General features: G+C 40.5%; 1 protein-coding gene across 2 annotated transcripts in view; it reads right to left on the bottom strand.

The window, feature by feature from the left end:
* Positions 1 to 25572, bottom strand: part of cdin1 (CDAN1 interacting nuclease 1) — a 60029-nt gene that overhangs the window by 22265 nt on the left and 12192 nt on the right. For both annotated transcript variants that reach the window (XM_073482683.1, XM_073482684.1), the window contains 8 exons: positions 24288 to 24352; positions 23382 to 23442; positions 19492 to 19564; positions 11601 to 11680; positions 11180 to 11229; positions 9589 to 9656; positions 7198 to 7263; positions 6305 to 6410 (listed from right to left, as the gene is read on the bottom strand). In XM_073482683.1, coding sequence (XP_073338784.1) covers positions 6305 to 6410; positions 7198 to 7263; positions 9589 to 9656; positions 11180 to 11229; positions 11601 to 11680; positions 19492 to 19564; positions 23382 to 23442; positions 24288 to 24352 — 569 coding nt within the window. The remainder of the gene's footprint in view (positions 1 to 6304; positions 6411 to 7197; positions 7264 to 9588; positions 9657 to 11179; positions 11230 to 11600; positions 11681 to 19491; positions 19565 to 23381; positions 23443 to 24287; positions 24353 to 25572) is intronic.

The following is a 25572-nucleotide window of genomic DNA, read 5'->3' as shown; positions in this document are numbered from 1 at the left end:
TTTGTTGTGCACATCGCCGACAGGAGGGTGGGCTAAAGTATGGCAGGGCACAGGTCTCGGAGGTGTGGCATTGTCACCCCAGAAGTGCCAGTACCTGTCCTCGGGGATGGCCCTGTAATGTCCAGCCTCATTGGATCAGCAGCAGCCACGACCCTGTGGGCGCCCTCTCCCAGGTGACATCCCCTATCTGCTCTGGCTCTATGATGGCCCTGCTGCTGCTGCTAAGGCTTATATTACTCTTATGCTACTATTACTTTAAATGGGACCACATAACCTGGCTGTTTTTCAAGCGCATATACATACACCTTCTATACACACGTAGGGCTATACAAAATATTGATATTCTATCAATATCATGATAAGACACTGTATACTGTGTTGAATTTTGGATATAGTTACATCGTGATATGGCGTAAGTGTTGTCTTTTCCTGGTCCTGAACTTACCAGCCTGTTCTACTTGTTCTAATACTTGCCTCTACCCACTTAGTTATTATACCTGAAAGTACCAATTGTCATCCCTTCAATATTGTCAAAATATCGATATCGAGGTATTCCGTCGAAAATATCATGTGCGATTTTGTCGTCCAGTACGAGCATTGTATTTGAGGCAATTTCAAAATATCGAGATATACATCGTGTATCGCAATATAGCCATAAAATATTGCAATCTTATTTTAAGGCCATATTGGCCAGCCTGCAACTATTTCTAAATGTCTGGGTTCCCACACCTTCTTAAAACATCAAATTCAACTGAGCAACAGTAGCTAATGTTAGTTTAGAAATCTGCTTCCAGCACAACACAGAAGTTCCACAGAGCCCGTTTAAATTAAAACAAATATCAAAACAAAGAAATGCTTGTACAAAATATATAAATTACTCCTCTTTTTTATGTCTATTTTCAAACATTTTCAAAGCCTTGATTTTTCCCTCAATCAAGGGTTTAAAGGACCCGTGGGAACCTTAAACTATGATCAAATTGCTTTACTCATATTTAACCGGTCATATTTTTAAAAGCAAACTATCTGCACATCTAAGGATGTAGTAATAAAACCTTGTTTAAAGATTAAGGTTTATCAGCTGGATTCAATAAGGATCGTCTAACACACATTTTGTCATTACACTCCACTTATTAAGCATTCCTGTCGTTACTGCTTTGGAAAGTTCAACAAAAAATGATGGACATGTCCATTAAAAAGGACGGCAATCTTGAATCAAAAAATTAATTTCGTGTCGCGGATGGATTGACGGTTCTGAGAATATAACAGAATTACCCTGCAATTTCAGCTGTAAAATCCACAGCATACAGTTCCAGATATAATTGGAAAAAGTTCACAAAGACCTCAAGATGTCTAATTGCAGCTGTGTCAACTAATATGAAACATCACATAAATCAGATTTTTGTCTATTCATTAGCCAGTGTGTCAGCGAGCAGATTAGTGATGTTGTAGGAACAGTCTGCTGAGAGTCCTCAGAGTTACCACTTCCTCATTAATTGTAGTTTTGCCTCCATTACGTGCATCAGGAAACTGATACAACAAAGGACAAGCACTAATCTCATATACGCAAAACAGATCTGAATGGAGATCGATTTGTACTTTTGTAGCATGAGAATTTTCCGCTGGCAATTATGGGAGGACATAAATTATCCACATTACAACAGGCCCTGACTTTGAAAATTATCGAAACAAAAGAGCCAGATGAAACGTAATGCGTGTGCGTGCATTCGTGTCTCAACAAATTTCCAAGTGGTCAAACCAGATGATGTATAATGGCAAACCCAAAAGTCTTAACCCCCATTTCATACGGGGGAGAAATGAGGCATACTGTCCCATTATATTGCTATAAATCATTTTTTTCTGGACGGCTGACAGCTTTTTATCAGATCTAACCTTTTCAAGTCTCCATTAAGAGAGCTAACATTTTCAACTCTGACACATTTTGCAGTTTACGAATCTCACAGCTGATTTACTTTGGGAGGGGGGCATGCTGGCGTCCAAGCTCATTTCCACACAGTCTGTCCATTGTGTTGGATTAGGTGGAATGGGGGAGGAAAAAAAGGAAACAACAAAGGGAAAAACTGGCTTTGAATCCATTTATTTAACTCTAATTTTTCCCTCTTGATGTGCTACACTACAGTGCAAGGTAGTTGTGATGCTGAAAAGCTATTTTAGTATAGTATAGTATAGTATATTCTGATTTACTCTATTGATTCTTTCATGGCACACAACTGCTGCATGGAGGGTGATTAGGGGCCACAAAGATCCCTCATAATCTGACAAATTAATAATGAGTGGACTCATCAGACATGCAGTAAGACTAGGAAACAAGGAAAGACTAGAAAAATAATTGCTTGGTCGCGAGTTAAGTTCGGTAGAAAAAAAAGGTGCTTACAACAGGGTCTGTGGATTATCTGTTCACCCTGCTGCTGTCTGGCAAAAGATATAGAAGTATCCGCTGCGGTACCACCAGACTACGAAGCAGCTTCTTCCCTCAGGCTGTGAGACACTTTAGCTCATCCTCCGCACTCACCATAAAAAAAGTTTTTCTTGTGTAGCATAAATCGATTACAACTTGCATTCTGTTTTGTAGATAAATGCACCTTGAGCCTTAAATGTTGTTAGTAACTGTGTCATCATTTCTGTAAAGAGGTGAATTTTTCAAATGTATGTTTTTGGAGCTTAGAGCATCACAAGCCAAGTGCCATCTTGTTCCATTATATATATATAAAAAAAAGGCATTCATCTCTACGGCTGATATCTCCAAAACGCGACAACTCACACCCCAAAAAAATAGAGATGGATAAATAGCACTACAGGCAAGAGGAAAAATGTGTATTTTAGATTTCGGGGTGAACTGTACATTTAAGTACCTAAAGCTCTAAGGGAACATTAAGTCAAACTTGGCAATAAGCAATGAAAAAAACACAAGAGTGCACAAATATTCAGGAAGTCTGCAAATATTTGTCACTATCTGAATATAATTAAGTATTTGATAAGATAAACTAATCAGACAAGCACAAAGGCAGAACTTTAGTTGCTGCTCTGAGAGTTATGGGAGGAACTTTGCCAACCATAATTGATTTAAGTACACCATATTAAAGGAGGGGCAGTTAAGGTGGCACCACACAAGGGTCCATATTTCATTACATGCTGTGTTTAACCTTACCCACTTCTCCTAAAACACACAAGAGGCTCATTATGTGTTTAATATTCACCAGCAGGTGAATAATTTTTATGCAACTCTGATAGTTGGGCGAGATGGATAACTCAATTATCTGAACATCCGTCAGAGCAGAGGGCTCGCTGGCTCTGGAACGCCACCAGCTAAGATTGATGGCTGTAAGACACCAATAGCTGCTGCTTCGCCATCTCATCCAGGCACTGGGCCTGAACACGCCGTTTGATTCTGCAGAAGACCGTTTTTCTCTCCATTTTTTCCCCCCTTTTATCTTTTTTCTTGGGAGCATTGTAGGTGAAGCGTCATTACCCCTCACTCCACTGAAGAGGGGTTCATTATGGGGTTAGTGTGTTGGCAAGACTATTGTTTGGATGATAAATGCAGTTGGTGAGGGCTTTGGAGGGAAAATTAGTTATGTTTTTTCTTTCTGTCTGCAAAAACATGTCCCCATAGCTCACTCTGCAATGCTTGAGGGCAAACCAAGAACAATTAACACAAGCAATGGGTGAAGCAGCTCAGTTAAAGCAAAGAGGGAATTCATGAAAAATAAGCAAATCACTGGAAATGTCAATCAGGGGCAATGAAGTAATTACAAACACTGCTGTGTAATTCCAAGGGCAGTCAAAAAGAAAACCAAAAGGTTTGGAGTCGAGCACTGAAGTCTGATGAATGAAGGAATGGACAAACATCCTAAACATCAGCCCTTCAGGGCTCGTCTCATAAACGGAGTCAAACTAATGAGAAGTGAAAGGAAAATGATGTCACCCCTTCACTCTCTTGTCCCTCATTTCTCTACTGATTTCTCTCTATGTTTTTGTGACCACAAAGTACTGACCCCAAATTCACTTCCTTCTCTTTACACACAAACATGCATTATGATCTGTCGTACGTGTGTGCGTGCACTGCGTATAAGGACTAACAATAAGAGAAAGATGAGGCACATTTTCAAATGTCAGCAGTAAATGTCAATTAAAAATTACAAGGGTGCTGGAAAAGGTAGGGTCTGAAGGGACTGACATTTTTGTTTTCTTTTTTGACACAACAATGTTTATCTGACCGGGCTGATGGCTGACATGACAAGATCTACTTTGTCAGTTCCTTAATACACTCGGACAAGGCCGCCCCAGTGAATATCAATGAAAGGCACCCGTGGGCAAATATGTAAGGCTCAGACTAACCCTTACAGTCCAATCAGCCTATTAGTATTCTGATATTTTGACCTACTGTAAACTCAACACCACGAGTACCAAAAGGGGGAGACCAAAGACAGATTAACGCCACTTTCTTCAATCTAAACGAAGACAGAAGATTGACTTACACAGTGAAATATTTATGGGGACATCTGATCTTCATGTCACGCTGTCTGTGGCGTTAATCAAATCAGCTCTTTTCACAATATTTTAGGTTTGACTGAGATCATTTAAGTACTTTCTCATCAAACATGGCTTAAGCAAAGCGTTTCACTGTCACCAACTATCTTAGCGATATTTAATGAGGCCTAAAAAAGATGGTAACCATCAAAGATTGGCCCTTTTAAAATTCACACCTCGGTGACTTTTAGTTCCTGACGTCAACAATAGTAAAAAAATAAATGACTGAGCTTTTTCCCCTGGAAGGAGGCCATTTCCAAATAAAAAACTATGATACACTGAGAAAATAAAACACACCATTGATTACGACCTTGACCTCATCTCCCGCACTTTAACTGCTCAATGATATTGGATGAGTCATCTTCCCTGAAAATCAAATGATGGCTCTGCTGGCAGCTTCAGAGTGAAATCAGTCATATAAAGGCAGGGGGAACATTTTCTGAATGTGGAACCAATATTTTCATTTCGTTTATGGTACTTAAAAAAAAAAATCACTCTTTTCATGTTTAACAAACCTGTCTTAGCAGTTATCGCTAAAAACTCAGAATGATTCATTTTACATTATTTGTAGGATACATTGGAGCTTTCCTATGATCCTGAGTATGAAGAGGTTATCATTAAGAGAGAGTATTAACAACTTAGTTTGTATATATTCTACAATGGAGAAAAAAGTATAACAAGCTATGTTGGATGGATAAAGGTCATCTATGTCAGATAATAGAATGTTTATTTGAGGTTTGAGATCAATGTGTATAAAAACCTACACAAAAATCCTGTCATGATAAACTGCTTCTTTTTCCGTGTTTTGGTCTTGATAGATCCAGAAGTCTGATCCTGATTTGGTACTGTACATGCAAAACAAAAACAAAGAGAGAGTCTGGCTCTGCCTGCATGGGGTCTGGACCCTCCCGGCGTTCCAGCACCATGTCACAACATGTCAGCTGGCCGTCACGGCTGAGGGGGGCCGGGGCCTTAGCGAGGCGAATGGAGGCAGCGTGGGTGACGTTTAGACTTGGTGACTGGAACCTCGTGCCAAGGGAGGCAGGGATGCGAAGACCATGTGTGAGCTAGCCCTTCTCTTCTCTCTGTGTGTGACTCAACACAGAAGTCGCTCTACCTGATTACCCCAGTTGGAAATTAAGCCTGTATAACACTCAGTATTGTGCTAAATGATGTGGATAATGGTTGAGGACACATCGTGTGACATAGCCAATTTTGCAGGCATTTAGTGGGAAAAGACTGTCCTAACCAATATATTTAATGGGACACTTCAAGATACATTTAACAAAGTAGGTATTTTATGCATCTTATTCATTTCTAGCATTGAGACACATATTTTCATGTGCATACACATACATAAACCTCTGTTGCCTCAGGGTCAGTCCACAAGGGCCTATTCCTGTCCAAAGGTTCTCATGACAACAGATGCGATGGATTAATCACCCATTTCCCAGCTTCCCTTCAAAAACAATATGGGTACTCTAGAAAACAATAAAGCTCACAGGCTGTAAAAGGCTCCAATGACAGGAGTGGATGTGGAAGTAGTGTGATGTACAGATGTACCATATGGAAGTGTGGGGTTAGTGTGGCCTGTGCCAGGGAGGAAGTGGTTAGCCTTAGTTGACAGAAACGTGAGTTATGATAGTGAGAAAAGCGGATTGAGGTTTGCGGTCAAAAAGGAGAAGTCATAAAAAGAATATGCAAAGTGACAAAACATGAGCAAACAATACAAATAGGTGAGAATATGAAGACTCACCTGTTCCAGTAGCTCCAGAACTGCTCGTTGAGATAAGTGCGATGGCTGTGGTCATCTCCGAACGAGGCTTTGCTCTCAATCCAGTGCACAATGTGTCCCTCCACAGCTTTTCAAAAACAGAGACACACAGCAACACTCAGGAAACCAGTAACAGGAAAACCACACAAGCGAGAGCCTGGAGGGACAGGTGACATTTACTTAATTTTTTCCTCCATGTCATTCACAAAAATCAACATTAATGTGAGTGTTTTGACAAGTAAATAATCCTCTTTGAAAGGCAAAGGTTAACAGGCAGGTATTTCTAAAGCTGCAAAGACTTTGCACTCAATTTGTTGTCGTCAGCTATTAAATCAATCACCAAATATTTTCATAATCGATTAATTTGTTTGAGTAAATTCCTAACAAACAAAGGTCAAGGTTCTCTGATTTCAGCTTCTTAAATGTGAATATTTTCTGCTGTCTTTACTCCTCTATGACAGTAAACTGAATTTCTTTGGGTTGTGGAAAAAACAAGACATTAGAGGAGGTTATCTTGGACTTTGCGAAACACTGATCGACATTTTTCACAATTTTCTGACATTTTATCGACCAAACAATTATTCAGTTATTTAAAGGGTAACCCCACCTACATTACCCACAATGCAAATCGGCCACCAAGTGACATCTTTGGAGGTAATTAATCAGATTACATGCAGTTTCCTCTGGAGCCACAAAAGGCTTTATACTACTTTTTCACTTTTTCACATGTAGTAGTACTCCCAAAGACCTGTTACCTCACTTTAATATGTAAAATTGGTGGAGTTACCCTTTAATAAAATAATAGACCGATTAAACTACAGTGAAAATAATAGTTAGTTGCAGAAAATACTGACATCTGTAATGTAAATACTAACCAATGGGAACTTCCAGGATGATATCAGGCGTTTTGTCGTAGCCCATAGTTCTCAGTTGGTTTTCATCTACAGGAGATAAGGTGCAGAATTTCAACATCTGACTCTTCATTTGCCATGATTTTACACTTTACTGAACAAGCACTGGTACATCAATCAAAGGCAGGTAACCTAACGGCCTTCACCAAGGTGCTGGTAACAAAACGCCTTAGTGTTAGCGAAGAAGAAATAACAGTAGAGGACAGCGAGCACAGTAAAACCATTAACTACAAGTGCCACGTATTCGCTGTCGTTGCACAAAAACCTGTAAAGCCCAGTTAAGGAGCTGCTCTCCAGTTTGCCAGAGCATTATAAAATATACAGCGAGGGGACAAGGTTGGCATTATAGACTCTGTAAGCCTGACCCCTGCCTGCACAGGCCGCAGCCATTGTCCTTGACTTCTGGTGCGCTTCGGCCATTATCCCTACAACACCTGATTTCTCCATTAAATCTCAGGCTGACCAGGTCATTCAGTTCCAAGGGCCTGCCTCTTTGTCTCCAGCCAAGCTCAACTAATGGGGCATGGAAGGGAATTGAGGAGAGATGGAGGGTGGCGGTGTCAGTGGTGGTGAGGAGGTAGTATCAGCCAAGGGGGAAGAAAGAGAGCTGAGTGAGGTCAGTGAGGCTGCCAGAGGTCTGTGGTACAGAGGGGGCATCCTGGGTGTGGTAATGTAGGTGTAGATGTCTGTGTGATAGGATGGGAGCCTCTATTCATACCGACCAGGCTGCTGACATTGTCATGTGGCTCTGATCGCCTTTTTGCATCACCTTTGATTAAAATTAATGGGCCATCCCTGCTGTTGGGTAGCTTACTTCCAATCCATTTATCAGACGGGGTGAGGCTGCCTCAGTGGCCCTTGTGTCGCTCGAACTCTGACAGTTTTAGAACAGTCCTCTGCACAGCTCTGAGGAAAGGTCAGCACTCCAGGTCCAAATAAATGATATGGTCTTAATGGCAAAGGGAATGACTTTTACCCTTCATCACTCATCTGACCTAGGGGATGGTGATGGGATGTGGGTTATGGCGAGACGGGAGGGTTAAAAATTCAGTTTCATAATTTCACACCTGGACACTCTACCTAGATTTAATATTGTTGGAACAAGACAATGGTGCGAGGAAAGTATAAAATATAACTGGTTAGAGCAGCTACAAGGAGTTTTTAAGTGGTCATGAAACAGTCTCAGTTTAATACAGATGCTTGTACATGACCAAACAAGTACATCATCAAGAAGACTGGCTATTTCTATTAACTTATTAACTTATAAATGCCTGTCACTGGGTAAGAATACCTGCAAAATTAGATGAAAAGATTCACGGACCAGAAGAGCCTATGTTTAAATTTTCCCAGACAATTTTTTGCAACGAGTTGAACGTTTTGTCGTTATATTTTGTGGTAATGGCCGATACTTGGGCAGGTTAATTAAAAAGAAAAGAAAACAGCTGATCTACTTCTTCTTGCCAGTAAGTTAAGTAATATGTTTTATTTATGAAATACATTGCAAGACATCATTTTCCTTCAATTTCTGAATTTACATGGATGGATATAGGTCAGTGGATATTACTGTAATACAACTGGCTTAAAACGTAACATTTTATGTTGACCTTGCTACCAATCCATATCTTGCTGTTGGCATATATATAAAAGACATACCATTAAAAGGAAATGTTGACGACTTCAAAAAGAAAAAAAAAACGTTACTGAGCCACTAATTTTGTTAGCTTAAGGATTACATGTGACCAAGGTGTATGAACAGTACTAAAAGACTTTGTTTCACCATTGTCAAGTTCCTGCGTATAATAGTAAATAGTATTAAAAAATATGTTGCGTCTTTCATTCATTTCTTCCAAAACAAATACTTGTGCTAAGATACGAGGCTGTGGTGGTCATAATTACAGGAAACACTACCGCTCTTGTCCACAGGGGCTGCCAAAATCAACCCGAATGAAAGTTCCTTGCAGTTGCTTTAAAATGTCAAAAACTACAACCAAATATAAAGAGTTTCTTTTTTTTCTCTAAACATTACCCACACACACACACACACATAAAAAACATAATCATGTGAATAGAAACGCTTACAGGATAAATAACAGGAACCTGAGAGGACCAAACATTACAACTAATGAAACATTAAAACCTACCTTTGAAGCTTTTATTCTTTAAATATTCATACAGCTGGCGCATAAACAACCAAGGATATTTGAAACAGCTCCTTGTTGTTGGCAAATCAATAGTAGATAACATCCACTGCATCAGTCATGTCCAGGCCTTCTTTTACTAAGCTTACAAAAAGGCTGCAATGCCATGACCAGACTGACTTTAGAAAGGTGATGAGAAGGTTAAGAGGTGGCTTACCTAGAAAGGAAAGGTTCCTCTCCTTCAGTTTGTCACAGAGCAGCACCTCATGCTCTTGGCCAATAGCGCTGGGAATAGAGAGTCAAGGATTCCAACAAATAGCAACAGCAGTACATGTATACTGAAACATAAGAATGTTTAAAGCAGTGCGGTCTCAACGGGGGCAATAACGTGAAATTCACAATGAGAACACATAAAGTTGCTCATTGTAGGTTGCTGTGGTATCAACATGAGTGTGTTGATGTTAAATGATTCAGCTTAACCGAGCATGTGTATGTTTGACATAAGTAAAAGTTACTTTTCTCCACTATTGGCTTACGATGCAAAGTAAGAGCCACTTCTCTTTTTGTCAATGTATAGCGCGAGCACAGTCGGAGTTTTCAGGTCAACCTTAATCTGCTTTCACAACAAATCTCCAAAGTGCATTACCTAAATGAGGAAGATGAAACAAATGCCAATTTGGCAAAATGCATAGAGCGCCTGGACTGGCTGCTCCACTCATTCCTCTAAAATCCTTGAAGAAAAATGCTTTTAGAATTAATGTCAGTTTGCATCAGGATGCAAGCTCCTCGAAGGAATCCTGCATTTGCAGAGGCCGGATGTCATACATGCTTTTCCAAGAAAAGTTCTTAAGGCATTATACTGCCCTCAACAAACACTAATCACTCAAAATGGATTCTAATTAATTAATACATATCAAGATTGGTACAAATGCACTAAGAGCTATTCCTCCCATTGAGGATGGAGCTCTTAGTAGTGGGCGGTTATCATGAACTCTCTATGGTGGAGTAACTGACTCCGAGTTGACACTGATGAGCGGACAACCAAAGAAAGGTAAAAGGGGGGGATGTGGAAAGGGGGCAGGATGGGACAGGGTTGACTGGCTATGAACAGAATGACCCAGCCCCACCATGCACATGAAAGCTTGGACAGACACAATAACATACAGATGTACACATGTATACTCATTCAAATAAGTCTCCTCCCCCCGGAAAGAGTTGGTCTGCTACCCAGCTGCTTGCCCCTAAATAGCCCTTATAGTCAAGGCCAAGCCCCAGCTAGAGGAGGAGGGGGGTATTTGTTGGGAAAGAAAGGGAAGGGAAACACTGGAAACACGAGGAGCACAACTGAATTACGAATAAACACAATGCAATGAAATTATCAGTTCAAGTTGGACTGATGTGCCCAGAGCTCTCCAAGGTGCTGAACACCAAACTAAAGAAAATCCAATTAAAAATTATTTTCCATTTTGTATAAAATAACACATCATCTGGGTTAAATAAAATACAAAACAAAAGAACACATTAACCACCACGAGGCTTATGAATGATTTGTCTTCTTGTATCATACAACATTGGGTCTGATCCACTGTGTGCACATAGAGATGCATTCAGATCAGCCTATTCTCTCCTCCTCCTCCTCTTCCCTCCATCACCTCTCAGCCCCTGTATCGGTGATAGTGGGGTGGCAGGCGGGATGAAACACTTCCCCTGTGAAGCAGAACTTTTATGTCAGGTGAAGCCAGACACATCTCATCCCCTTCAATAGCTCCTCGTCAATTTCAGGCTTAAAATTTTATGGGATAGGATACTGTTTGATGCAGTCTACCAGCGGTCCATAACAGCAGTCATTTATTGTGCACTGAAAAGAGGGGGAAGAAATATTATGGCGTGCGAAAAAAAAAAGGGGGCGGGTGGGTGAGAAGGGTTGGTGAGGTGAGGAAGCCGGTACAGTGCCGGGGAAAAAAGGAGAAAACACAGGAGATGCTGGCAGATTGGCAGGCATGACCGCCGGCTCTCACGTGACCTCATCAGCAAACATGAGCGGCTGATGCCGTCTGTCAGCCAGGTGGTACGACATCACTTAAAAACTCACTAAGCAAAAGATTTGTTACATGCAAAAAGGTACGGTGGGAAAAAGTATACAAAAATGGAATTTTATAAGAATTGACAAAAACACTTGAAATGATTTCCTATAATATTTCAGTTTGAATTTAAATGTACAGCACTTACCTGGTAGATGTTTTTGGCCAAAATTTGGTCTGGAATTAGCGACGGCTCCTTGAGCATGCTGTTGAGGACTGCTTTAGAAGCTAAGAACAAGAGAGAAACAAATACAAAAATCGCATTAATATCAGTGTGTGAATTGCATTAAACACTATAGCTTCTCTAACCTGTTAATGTGAAAACTATGTATTCTAATTCCCGCGTTGAATTGAGAGCAAACAGTGACAATACACAGACAAAAGACAGGCTTGACACGCTGTAATTCACCATGCCTCTGTTAGTGCAGTATTTCCACACGAGTCCATTAGATGGCTGCCTGGTGTCTATACAGATTTTCTATAGATAAATGTTTCAGTCCACAGCACAGGAGCCCCATGTAGTTTATCTATGTTATGAACGCCGACTATTCTGCATCTCTCATCCCCATTCTTGCTCTACTAACATTATAAATCAGGAGAGGAAAGCTCGCTGGATTGATGCGCTGGCACTGCAACAGCAAAAAATTCCTTAAATCATTTCTTAAAAAGATTTGGATTAAATGGATTGTATCATTGTGTGACGAAATGGTTGAGGCACGCCATTTTAGTGATACATGGTCCTGACAGACTTGCAGCATTACAGACAATACAAGGAATGTTTCTATTCACATTTCAGGCATGGATGGTGCCTGCGCCAACATTGTGCAGATATTCACAAGCTCATCTAGAAAAAATGTCCAAAGTATATAACTGCTAAAAACAAGACAGCTTATTTGAGGATTTATAAAAAAAAACTGCTAAAACAAGAGTGACTCGGGTGCACATTTACCAACACTGACTAGATCATTAGGCATCTGTTAAACGTATTTCATTAATAAAGAAGCAAATAGAAGAACATTTTAAACCCTTTTTTTTTCCTGTCCTGTCTTCCTCTTTGCATTTCTTTCATAGGTACTACTCCCTGAGAAAACTATCAGAGGACAAACATCCCTCATCTACCTTATGATGAAATAAAGAGGCGGGAGGGTGGAGAAGAACAAAACCCATTCAACGCTCCCTCCTCTCTTTCTGTTTCTCCTTCTTTGTCTCCATCTTTCTCTGCCATCTCTTTTTTTTCCCTCCCTACCTCCTCTCTGTTCCAGTCTCCCCCAGCCACGGTACTCCCCCAGCCCACCCCATAACCCCGCACTCCCTCTTAGAGCTGCAAGGCACACGGCTGTGCTTTATTTCTTTGCTCATTTTTCTCAGAGATTGGTACCCTCACACGCAGATCCATACCATGCTCCTGTGCAGCGCGGGCGGCGGTGAAGAAAGAGGGTTATATTTTCCCCTTGAGTTAGGACACCTCATGACAAATGATAATGGATAATCAATAAAGCGGGAAATATGAGGCAGCAAACTTTATGAAGCCAGCAGACATATTACTCCCCAACAACACTGGTTTCCCTTAACAAAGTCACTACTCGACTGTGCCTAATAATCTGAAGGAAAATCAAAGGACCCGCAACCACATCAGCAATATTGGCAACTTATTCCACTTTAATGGCATTTTGATTGATTTTTTCCCTCTTCCTAATGGTCGTTTTATAGATTTGACGCTGCTTCTGCAAAACAGTAGTGTGTAATAAACCTCCCCGAAGGCAAACGGTGGCCATTAAAGCTCTTGTCTTACTAGCACTCATAATTGGAGGTTGACCACCACCACATTTTGGTCTCTCACGTAACACACACAAACACACACTGCCAGGACCAGGCTTCTCCCTCTCTCTCTCCTTCTCTCTGTGATATTTTTGGTAGCTGGCCATTATAAGGCATAGGATCCCTTTCTCCTGCTCTTTTTGAGCGATGGGGTTAAAAATAGCCATAAAGAGGTGACCTTGGCGCTGACATTGTGGAATTTCAGCCAAGCATTGACCTGATGAAAATGGAAGGCCGGGCCGCTAATAAATCAGGATGCTTTTAAAATGAGTTTACCCTAATGCTCATTCATCACGGGCTGTAATGCCATTTGCAGGCCCAGGATTCGCTGCTGTGCACAAACACAGCAGTAAATAACAACAGGGCCCTTGCATCCCTCGCATCGTTGCAGCCTCCAACATCAGCATACATTTATTAAAGACGCCCCCGCCTTGCACGGCAGCACTCCTCTATGACACCCTGAGCTCCTCTCTGCCACGCACACACACACTGTGCTCTTTAAATACACACACTCAAGGCACACACAGACGCACACATAAAACATGTGCAGGAAAATAAAAAGCATAATCTGAAGAACACCAGACACAGAGAACAAAGCCCTGCAGCACGACTTTGCACCTTGTAAACAGTCGCCAAATTTACTGTAATTGTCCCATGTTGGTATAAATTCTGACTAAGGCACCGTATCACACCGTCAACATCTGAACAGAAAGAACAGAGAAGAGGAGAATAATAGATGTGAAACGCTACGCCTCCATTGGGATTTGCTAAAGAAAACAACCAGTGTAAACAAATCACAAGCCTGTTTTCATATGCAGCAAAAAAACAAAATAAACTATATAAAGGCGAGGTAAGAGCGACATAACCTTGGCTTGATTTCTCATTGCTTACTTGTGTCATTTGTAAGTACTCTTCCTTTCTCCACTAGGGTGAAAAAGTCATTATCTCAAACACAAAAAAATGTTTGGAAACCTCATTAGATCGCAACATTTGTTGAGGGAGGACCGTAATAAACAATAACGGATGACGATTGTTATTGCCCCTGACACTGATGAGCTCCTCTGCAAGTTTGTTTATTAATTAAAAAACCCCACTTTTTTTTTCCACGGGTGGCGGCGGTGGGGGCTGCTTACACATTTCCTCTATGTGCCCACCCCCCCTCCCTCCCTCAATACTCCCCGTGCACCAGCCATTGAGCTGTGGAGGGGCACTCGTTCATCAAACTTCATGGAGCAAGGGAGAGACAGGTCCTGATAATGTGCGCCGCTAAAGCTGATTTTCCATGATGAATCTCGGAGCATATAAATTGGCTAATATCTGAAAACATTTACAGATACTAGAGGAATTGACTACTTGTGGGACATGATGGATGAGGCTCCGCGACGCTGGCCGACAGCTCTGCAAATCTCTGCGGCTGCCTAAAGCCCTCATTTGATTTTCCAATTTACTCCTTTTAAATTTATCCTCCCGTATTGAAAAAAAAAACAGAAGATGGGAACGAGAGAGAGCGTGAGAGAAAGAAAGAGAGAGAGAGAGAAAAAAAATGTGGTTTTTTTTTTAAGCTATCTATGGTGGTGTGTAGGTGCTAGTTGATGATATGAGGTGGTATCTCCTGTGCAGGAGGAGCCCAGTCCCTGAAGAGGTTACTGGGGCAGAACTGATCCGCTTCCACCTGATTCTCCCTGATAGCGGTGAGATGAGACTCTACATTTCTGTGTGTGTGTGTGTGTGTGTGTGTGTGTGTGTGTAGCAGTAGTAATAGTAGATCTGGGGAGGCTCTTGCTATGGAGAGAGGCTTCCTAGGTCAGGCCATTAGACTGTGGCAGAGGCTGACTGGAGCTTCTCTGCTGAAAAGGAGTAATTAGTATACTTGTCAAGTGAAGTGCCACGCTGCTGCTTACCTCCCTTGCACCCACCCCTTGCATGCATATACACACACGCACGGGAAACACTCATCCTGCCTTTGCCTCCTTACTCCCTCCTTCTTGCTAATGAAGTGCCCTTGCTCTCATTATATGAAAAAAAAAAAAGAAAAGGCTGCATATACACACCGGCTCCACCACAGCAGAGAGGTGAGAGAGAGAAAAGAGGAGCACTTGAAGACAAGAGAGGAGGAACCATAACAATCGCAGTGGAAGTTGAGATTTTACTGGATGGAACATAACACAATATTCAGTTATCAACACGTCTGATCTGCAAAACACTGGAGCTATTATGAATTCTGTCAAGGAACCAAAGGATCACAGTCGACGGGTAACATTCTCACAGTGTTAACATCAAACGCGAGACGTTTATAACCTCGCGTACAAGGCTTCTGTAAAGGAATGTGACAATAAATCTTAAAGGCGGTCGAATCACATAGTTACAAAACATGGAGCAGCAATCTAATCTGGAGCTGGGCCTTGGGAAAATGGAAAAGGTCAAATAGCTAGCAAAATTGCCTCCTCAAAAAAGTATGTCTAAATCTAGAGGCACATCAACTCCTGTCAAAGGAGGAATAGGAAGAAAGATGAAGAGATAGCAGGAGTGGGGAAAGAAAGAACTGGAGCTCCCCCAATGTGCCTGCTGGTGACTTCTAAGAGGTAGTACCTACAGACATAAAGCTGGAATGACAGTACAGCTGTTTACAATGCAGCTGTGTCATTTTCAGAACGTAAAAGTGGCCTGAGACACATAGCATGTACACACGTGTAGGTTTAATCCAGTTCATGATATTTGTCCCAACAGCTGCAATTAACAATTATTTTCATTTTCGATTAAACTGTTGGTTATATTCTTGATTAACTGATTGGTGTGTAAAATGTCCAAATTCAATGAAAAATGTTATTGAGCGTTTCCCAAAGCCCACGACGACATCGTCAAATGACCTCTTTTGTCCACAAGCTAAAGATATTTGGTTTACTTACATAGAGGAGCAAAGAAAACAGAAATCATTCACTTTTAAAAAACTCAGACAATTTTTTTATCTTCAAAAAAAAACAACAAAACAAAACAAAACAAACTTTGAAAGATTGCTTTTCAGAATAGTTGGTGACTTATTTAATAGTTAAAAAACTAATCAGTTATCCGTGAAAGCTCCATCTGTCCCTGCCGACGAGAACATTTAAAAAAGGTTTTTCTTGCAGTACAGGTAATACATCATTTACATCATTAACTTGATCACAGACAAAGTTTACAATAATCAATTTAAAGTAAGTTGTTTGGATAATCAGTAAAACACCACACATTTGCTTGCTCAAATTACTAAACATTGAAGCTGTCTCAACTGGTTCAAAATGTTGGATTTTTCCAAACAAATCATATCAAATTCAGCTTCTAGTGACCTTAAAATAGTGGATATAAACAGTGTAAAAGTGCACATGTGACCTTTCCTCCTCTACTGCCCGGTCTGTTTTCATGAGACAAGGAGCATTATGGATGTTGATATCATATTCAATACGTGATAAAACTGCTTTGAATGTATTGATTTATTTACAAGCGCCACCAGATAGTCTTTCATTCTGCTTGACTGATGCTCTCTCCAATACTTTTGCTGCAAGGAGAGAGGGGGGAAGGCAGCTTGTTGGTGGTGTCGTCATGTTGAGGTGGTGTGTGCAGCTAGTGGGAAGGAAGGAAGGAGGGGAGGGGAGGGAGGGAGTGGGTGGGGTGGGGGTGGGGGGCGCAACAACAAGCGAGCAAAACAAAACAAGGAAGGGACAGAAAACAATTTAAAACTCTGTATTGATCCAGCACTAGTGATTGTACATATATTCCACAGTCCCAAAGGCCCCATTCCTGTGTCTCTTAAATGCAAAGGGAAGGAGAAAGGGAATAAAAAAACGATGGTGCTAGGCAAAGGCAAGCCACTCACCCAGTTGGGGGTAATGTCCCTTATATAGAAGTCTATTGATCTTTGCAGCGCGCCTGCCCGCCCGCCCTCCCTCTGGAGTCCCACAAAAACACACAAACACACACACACGCACACTGGAGCACAGTCTAGTGCTGCAGGGGGCCATGACGGATATGCCTGACAATAGCAGTGAACCAACCTGTTAGCTAATTGCCAGCAAAGACAATTATCCTTGCATTGTTTCATAATGGCAGCACATTACTGGAGTCTAATATACACACAGGGAGATTGGAGGATCTGACCGCGCAGTCCATGTGGGCAGCAATTCATTTGCAAAGGCCAGGCGGGTCATGAGGACACTGAAGGGAGACTCTGTCAAAACAGAAGTCACCCTCAAAGCGAGTGAGTTTACAGCTGGCAAAGGTACAATATGATGACATCTAGGCCTGTCACAATAAATTATTTTATTGGATGATATATTGACCCAGAAATAATCTTGATAAACAATATTATAGTCATTTTAAGACTATTTTATGCCAATGATATGATGATAATAGCACAATAATGCAAGTACACCCTTTCAAAGAGCAATGAACATTTTCTAATTCTTAATAATATTCAGACAATAGAATCAAAACGTAAACCAATATAAAAATATGCTACATATAAAACCACACAACTAAAACAGTAAATATTAAACCTAGTCTCTGGTACCGTTAACACAAATTGCACTTCAGTAAATATTTAACTTTTGGCAAAGGGGTATTGTCTTTCATTAATAGGCAACGTAGGGCCAATCCAGTTTTTGCCGCTTTTCATCGGTGCATGTCCATATATCGGTATGTTGATTAGATATTAAACATTTCTGCTGTAACGCTGCTACAAGTGTTGTCGTCGTGTTAGCTAAATTCCTGTGCGTTTAACTCTCCCCTCCCTGCCTGAGTCACATAGATCGATTTTCATCGGAAATGGTGGTAGTTTAACAATGGAGACAACAACTCCCATGATCTTGCGCTACTTACATCTTTTGTTTTGATTGAGAGACCCCTAGTGGAAGGAAATTACAAAATGTGCGTTTAATCTGATCTAAATCATAGTGTCTCGTCACAGCATGTAGTCTGAGTCGGGCTCATTTGGATCTATGATTATCCTGTAAAAGCCATCTAGCTTCTGTGAAATCACTCTCTACAAGAAGAACCATGACATTAGTCACTAGCCTGCGAACACCGAAACACGGCACGCTTACATCACTGTTTTGAAATTAAACAACGATCATCCAGGAAGTTTCATCCGCTTCAGATCTATTCTGAGCAATAATAAAGCACGTTTCCACTGTATGGAGATGGAGGGATGCAGCGTGCTATTATCCGAGACGGAGTGCTTCTCCTGGATGAATGCTCTGTTCTACAAGCTGCTCAGACTAGTATTTTGACAGGCAGTGGATAACGGTGGGTCCAAAGCAATCACATCTTTGACTTTGACAAATGGCTGCGCTGTGGCGAAGTTGAAAATAACACACATCCACTTTAATCTCTTTCTTGATTAAATTGGAAGCACGTCTTTTTGACATCATGCGATTCACACTCCAAGCACTGACTACTGCACAGACACTCACACAATCCTCAAGATCGGCCTGTTGAAATGACATGGACCCATGTGTGCATGTGATATCAGGAGTTGCCGAGTGAGGGGAAAAAAAAAGAGAGAAGGAAGGGTTTTTTTTTGTTTGAGTTAACAAATGACACATGTAGAAAGGTAGAACTGCAACTGATGCCAGTATTTGGCCAAAAAAATATTACAGAGGATGACATAAGAAGGGTCTAGAGAGGGAAAAAAAGAAATGACACTAACCAGAATGTGCGTGGACAATTATTCACACCATTTCTGGACAATCTCTTTGACATGTTCAACAAAAATATTTGCGTCTGGAATTTGGTTCTCCCGCAGCGTGTCCATCAGCGTTACCTAGGAATGGTTTGCTTTTCCTGCCACGCTTTTCCTCACAGGACCCCAGTAGGGATTAAGAAATGGGGATGAGGGAGGAAGAAAAGGTAGGGGGTAGAGATGGATGCATTGGGGGATGAAGGAGGGTGAGGAAAGAAATCAGGGGCGTTATAAATAACACTGATGAGGTGAGCTAGCATTGATCCACGCTGCAGTTGAGAGGTGGGTGGTCCTCCCAGTGCTTAATTGCCAGTCATGTGCGCTGGGATGCGGCTTCTACTAAATGTGGTCTGTCTCTCATTAGGCTTGGACAGGCTGAAAATACAGCAGCGAGAGCTGGAATTGGGACTCAAACAGAAGGAGATTCAGAAGACAAAGTGCTACAATTAAGACTGATGGGAGGGATGATAGAAAGGAAAGAGTGGGGAATGGAAAAAGTGTTACTCACGCATTTCACCCTCCAGGTCCTGAAGGTACCTGTCCAGGATGATACGAGCCATCAGTGCAGGAGACAGATCCACCTTTACATAGATTGGACAACACAAAAGAGAATTTTCCTTAATAAAAAAACAGGCTATGGCGTCACCAGCGAGTTAATACGACTTCAAAACATAGTGGAACTGTTATCCCTCTCTGGAGAATTACTCCATTTACAAACCTTCAGACTAAATCTCGCATATCCAGCTGGAAGTGCGAACATATTTCAAAGAACCAAAGAATTACAGCACTGAAATTGCACGGTCAACCTACCTTTGGCTGATGTCACATAGATAATAATGATTGTAATGGCTCTAAATGATATTATTGCGTTTCCAAACCTTGACCTAACTTTCGACACTCCCTGTGCAAATTGGTCTTTGAAAGCCTTGCTTTGCAGTAACCTTTCCCACAGGAACAAGGGATCGCCTATTACGCAGCCAGGCTACCCGGCTGAATTGCCTTTGCCTCTGTCAAGCGGACAACCGTAGTCTCTCATCTCGTATGAGAAAGCAGCACACAGGCTAGAGACAATGGAAGGCTTTAATCATAGGATGATCACCAAGGCAAAACTGCACAAACCAACAGGACACACCGGAGGGACTGTGGGAATGCAGTCCTTAATAGGAAGGAGAGAACCTATGGCTGCAGCACTCTTTGAACACAAAAGACACCTTGAGAGGTGTGCAATGTTTTTGGTTTGAGGGCAGGGAGAAGCCCTGACAGGTAAGGGAGCACTAATGACTGATACTGAAGGTGTCTGTCTGACCATATTGTTATCAACACAATGCATCTCCACTCATTCTAAATAAAATCACAACAAAAACTTTTCAAATGGTATGCAATAAAAAAACAACAACAACAGATATTATCAATTAAAAGGTATCAACCACAAAAAGTCTCAAATGTTTTGAAGCAATGGAGCGAATGTATTTTTCAAAAGTTTTGTGTTTGCCTTAGTTTAAACAATACAGACGCTGCAAATAAGACGACACATGAAGTCATTTACAACAGAAATTTCACAGCCTCTTCAGTAGGGAGGGAATTAAAACATTGCTTGAAGACTGCCATTCCTAGCCAGCTCGTTATGAAACACAACGTTCTTGCAGCTGAGGATAATTTTTTCTCTTGTTAGCATAATTGGGTACCAAAAGTGAATTTGCCCTCAGCCTATAGTGAGAGTGGTGGGTTTCATCTTTTCTCTGATGCTTCCTAGTAACGCTCGGAGCAGAGCGGCTTCTCTCTAAACAATGTCTTTTTACCCGCAGTAGTATTTGTTAACATCTCCATAATATTGCACTAAGAAGGCATCGTGTAAAAAAGGCCAAACGTGTCTATAATAATTAAAGGGTGAAAGCCGAGTTTATATCTTCATTAAGACTTCTGAGCTGTTTCTTAGCATTTGTAGCTTGCAGCTACAGAGGCTCTCCTTCCTCTCCCCCTACCCCTCCTCATTTCCTCTCCCTGTCTTCTCTGTTCTCAATCCTTTCCTCCATTCACACCTTCGGATAACGAGAGCGCTTCAGATCCTGGTAACCTGCATCAGGGCTGACACATGAAAAATGGCAACATTACCAACGCTGGCCCAGCCTGAATAAGGACCACCTGATTAGTTCAGGTACTTGCATCTCCCTAATTTTCATATTAATCATGAGTCCATCTCCGTTCTCAAGTCAGATCGCGGCACTTCATGAGTTTAACATGTGACTAAGATTCACACAGCCTTGAAATCCTGCAGAAAACAATTATTGTTCAGTAAAACTCTGGTTTTATCAGCCGCCAAAGCTAATGGGTGTCACAAACAGTACAGCATAACTGCACCTGCTCTAAACCCTGACTGTTTAAGTAACCTTTACATAAAGTGCCAAATAAAGCATGCAAAAAACAGCAAATGTCGAGTTTAGACCCGTCATTCATAGAAGACTACTGGGGGCAAAAAAAAAAAGAAATCCATGAATAGTTTTCATCATTGTTAATCATTTCCCTCTGTTGGAGATATATTGTCTCATAAAGGGATGAAACTACATCAATTAGCGGTCTGGGAGACCATGAGTGCTTGGTTTAAATGTTAAGTAGCATATTAAAATGACAGTTAAATGGTTCATAGACAGTTATCTCTGAGCTGAATTTAATCCTTTGGAGGAAAAAAAAAATCATGTGTCAATTAAATGGAGAATGAATAATGGCAGTTAGCTTTGAGCTGCCACTGATGCGTATGAACTACTCTGATTTTAGATTAAGAAACCCTCAAATCTCGTTGCTCGGTGTAAGCACCAATAAAAATTTAAATGTGCATTTAAATATTTTAAAAGGTTATGCAGCCTATTCTAACAATAAAAATAAGAGGAGACCACAAGACAACAATGTATTCAAATGACAAAAGATAAATAAATAAGAAAGAAAACAAAACAATATTAGTTTGTAAGTAATTCAGTCACATTAGCTGCCTTTGCTGCATTTTGTTTACCGAGTAAGAACTGTTGGTTGATTCTTTGGTACTATTCTAACAGAAACGCTAATTTACTGAATAGGTGCAAAATGTAAGAAACACTAGTGGCCACTGAGTAGATTAATTTTCACTAATGTGAAATTCACAAACTTGGTCATGTGAATAATTGAAGTGTTTAGAGCATGAGGCTATTTTAAAAAATTACACAAACGTTCTCCACCCGAATAACTTGGATTGAAGTTCACATACATGTACAAATCAATTGAAATATAATCAAGATCACAATATGGAGCTGCACTGTTGTGCTGAAAGTAAAATGTGTCACAACAAACTAGTATATACAAAGCATTGTGGCTCTACAGAGCCCCAGCCTACAAATCATATCTTCAAAATGTAAAGGAACATGCTTGTTTGGTGCAAACCCCAGCAAACATCACATCATCATTTTAATATTATTTTCAGTTCAAATGAAATGCAAATATTACCATTCCCATTAAAATCATGACTGTTTGAGACCGGGTTGAAGGAACTGATGGACATTTTGCACGTTGAAAGACTGAGACACGAACTATCTGGCAACCCTCAGGTGTCTCAGAATATGAAACCCTGTGTTACAGCACATCAAGGACCAGTAGAACTGTCTCTTCTTCAAACAACTGCCTTGTACCTCTTTCTGGACCTGCAGTGAAATCTGTAAAATACTGGGTTTTTAAAAGGTTGGCCAAATGCACTTTGCAGCATGTGTTTTCTTTTGTTGTTTGTTTTTTTCTTATTCGTTTACTTATTTATTTATTCATTTCTCATGTTTTTTTACATTCATTTTGTAGGGGGGTATACTTCTATTTATCCAGTCACCTATTCATTGATGAAAAACCACTATAAATAAAATGTTCATAATCATGACTCATAATCACAATATCACAATATCTGTCAAAATAATCGCAATATGATTTTTTTTGCATATCATTCAGCCCTACCTAAATAACTATATGTATGAATACCGTTTGCTACATCAACCAGAGGACGAAACCTACACTGACCTACTAAAGTAAACAAGATGAAGTGATGAAGAGAAGAATCAACCAATGACCCTGCCCTCACCTGTCCACAGTTTGCCACAACTCCGCCTGAAGTGCAATTTGGAAAATTATATAATCAAACACAAGAAGTATTTTCACATCTGCTTAATGGAGGCGAGAGCTAATTACATTAAATAATTGATAATGGACCATTTTACCAATTTTGATAATGACTAACAGACAAGGGCGAAAATCAAAAACTGCAGCCAATTTTCTGCCTGACTAAAAAACAAGTACGCATCAGTTGAGGAGTTTTTCTTTTTCAAAGATAAGAAAAAAAGAGAGCGAGAGAGAGAGAGAGTGGGAGAGAAACCTTAAAGGTTGAGTCATTACCTCATTGGCCAACTCCAGCAGAACGGGAGCAGTGGGTTGTGCCTTGGCTTCTCTCAGATACCTTTATTATAACAAAGAAGAACAACAGCAGTGAAAAAAAAAACATGGCCCACAAAGGCAGACAGAAGGGGTAGAGGGGACTAGACCGGGCTAGCCAAGACATGCTAATGTCCCTGATGACTTTGCCCTAGGTGGCATATGGCAGGCTCAGTGCGGTTAAAACAGCACTGCTTGAAGGGCTTCAAATTTCCTTGAAGCCAGACAAGCATATGATAGTTAGTTAACCCCTGCCGCCCAAAAAGCCTTTTTTCCCTCGCCAGCTAAAACTGCAGCTCCCCTCAGATCTTACCCAGATCATCTCTGAGGTTTGTTGTTCTAAGTGGATTAGAAGTGCATTATCCAGCCTTGTTTTCCCCAGAACAATGGCCTAATAAGCTAGATAAAGGCTAATTGCAATATGCAAAGAGGCTTTCCCCCCTACAGCCTGTTTTTCTTTTTCTTTTTTTTTCTAATTTATCCTTATTCATTGAATTACAGATAATCATCCAATCATAAGCCTGTGTAAGGCAAATGTCCAATCGCTGGTAATTTATTTATTTTTCTGCTTTCAATTTGACATGGAGAACAGAGTCTTAACTTAGCAGGTGCAAGTGGAGGTCTGGAATGAATCCTGAGGGTGGTGATTTGTTTGGAGGAGATTATATCTGTCATGGTGGCCCACCTACTCTCTGACTGAGGAAGGGACTTGCCAAAGTCCCTTTCTCAGAACGGAGAAGACAAAGGGTGCACACAAGAGTGGGAGGCTGAAGGAAAAAGCAGTGATAGAGATGAGAGGAAGATAAACACAGAGTGCTAGACAGAAGAGGGAAGAGCAATAAAGTGATACAAAACAAAGTAATACAGCACCTTTGGTAGTGGCTTTCAATAACATCTGGTGCATGGTGTCTGGAGATTGTTCTTTTGGTTCGTTTCTGTCACAAAGAGAACACAGATGTAATTAGGGGTCTACCAAATTTCACTTAATTATGCAAACCTGTGTTGTATAATGACAATCCCTCGTTACTTAAAGCTGCTGTAAGTGATATATTTTTAGTAAAATGTGAAAAAGTAAAAGTGTTAAATAGCTCTGTCTTCCAACAGTAATCACTGTTACTGAGTGTTTGGTCAGTAACCTATGTCTTCTCTACTCCCGCTCAAACAGTAAAAGAGAAAAGACATTTTCTGGTATCCCTGCCCACTTTATCCAATCAGGACAGGGAACACCATCAAGAGGCGGTCCTGTCTGCTCGAGAAACAAGGTGATTATCTGGTGATTATAGCTGGACGTTCATGCAGTGACGTAGAGAGGAAGGAGGGGACGCCAACTGAAAAATGGACAGGAAGTTAGCTAAGACGACGACTTACAACAGCTTTAATGTCGTGTTACTTTTGTTTCCAAATGTTATATGATATAGCCAATTAGATGGCTATGCTGATTGAACAAATTACTTTTAGAGGCTCTTTACTGGGTTATGTATTGTAAATAAGGAAATTTGAGTTAAATCTCACAACATGGCGGATGAGGAGCTTGTGCCAAAAAAGAACTACAGTATTATTATCATTATTATTATTATTATTATTATTATTATCGTTATTATTATTATTATTATAATACTGTAGTTGAATGACTCCATCCATTAAATTCATTTAATGGAAATAAACTGCCTTTTATTATTATTATTATGATTATCATTATTATTATTATAAATAATAACAACAACAATAATAATAAAAGGCAGTTTATTTCCATTAAATTCATTTAATGGAAATAAACTGCCTTTTATTATTATTATCATTATTATTATTATTATTATTATTAATAACAACAACAATAATAATAAAAGGCAGTTTATTTCCATTAAATTCATTCAAATGCAAAAGCTTTGAATTTTTCAGTCCACCTGAATGACCTGCAGCCTCAGCTCCTCTTTCAGGCTCTATTGTATATCAACCAGCACAAGAGATCTTGGGTCAGAGTAATTTAATTTCAATAAGTTTGCTGGGGGTCAAAGTGTGCCAATGCAACCTTGTTCAAACAGCCCATCCCCTCCTTCCCCCACTCACTCAAACCATGTATTCATTTCCCCCTTTTCGATCAAACAATGACCCTATTCCACATTCCAGACCCTGACATTTCCACGCAATTCAATTG

Source organism: Pagrus major, chromosome 16, assembly GCF_040436345.1.
Source record: "Pagrus major chromosome 16, Pma_NU_1.0".
Lineage (NCBI taxonomy): Eukaryota > Metazoa > Chordata > Actinopteri > Spariformes > Sparidae > Pagrus > Pagrus major.
The sequence above is the reverse complement of the archived record's forward strand: the minus strand, read 5'-3'. Positions and strand labels throughout refer to the sequence as shown.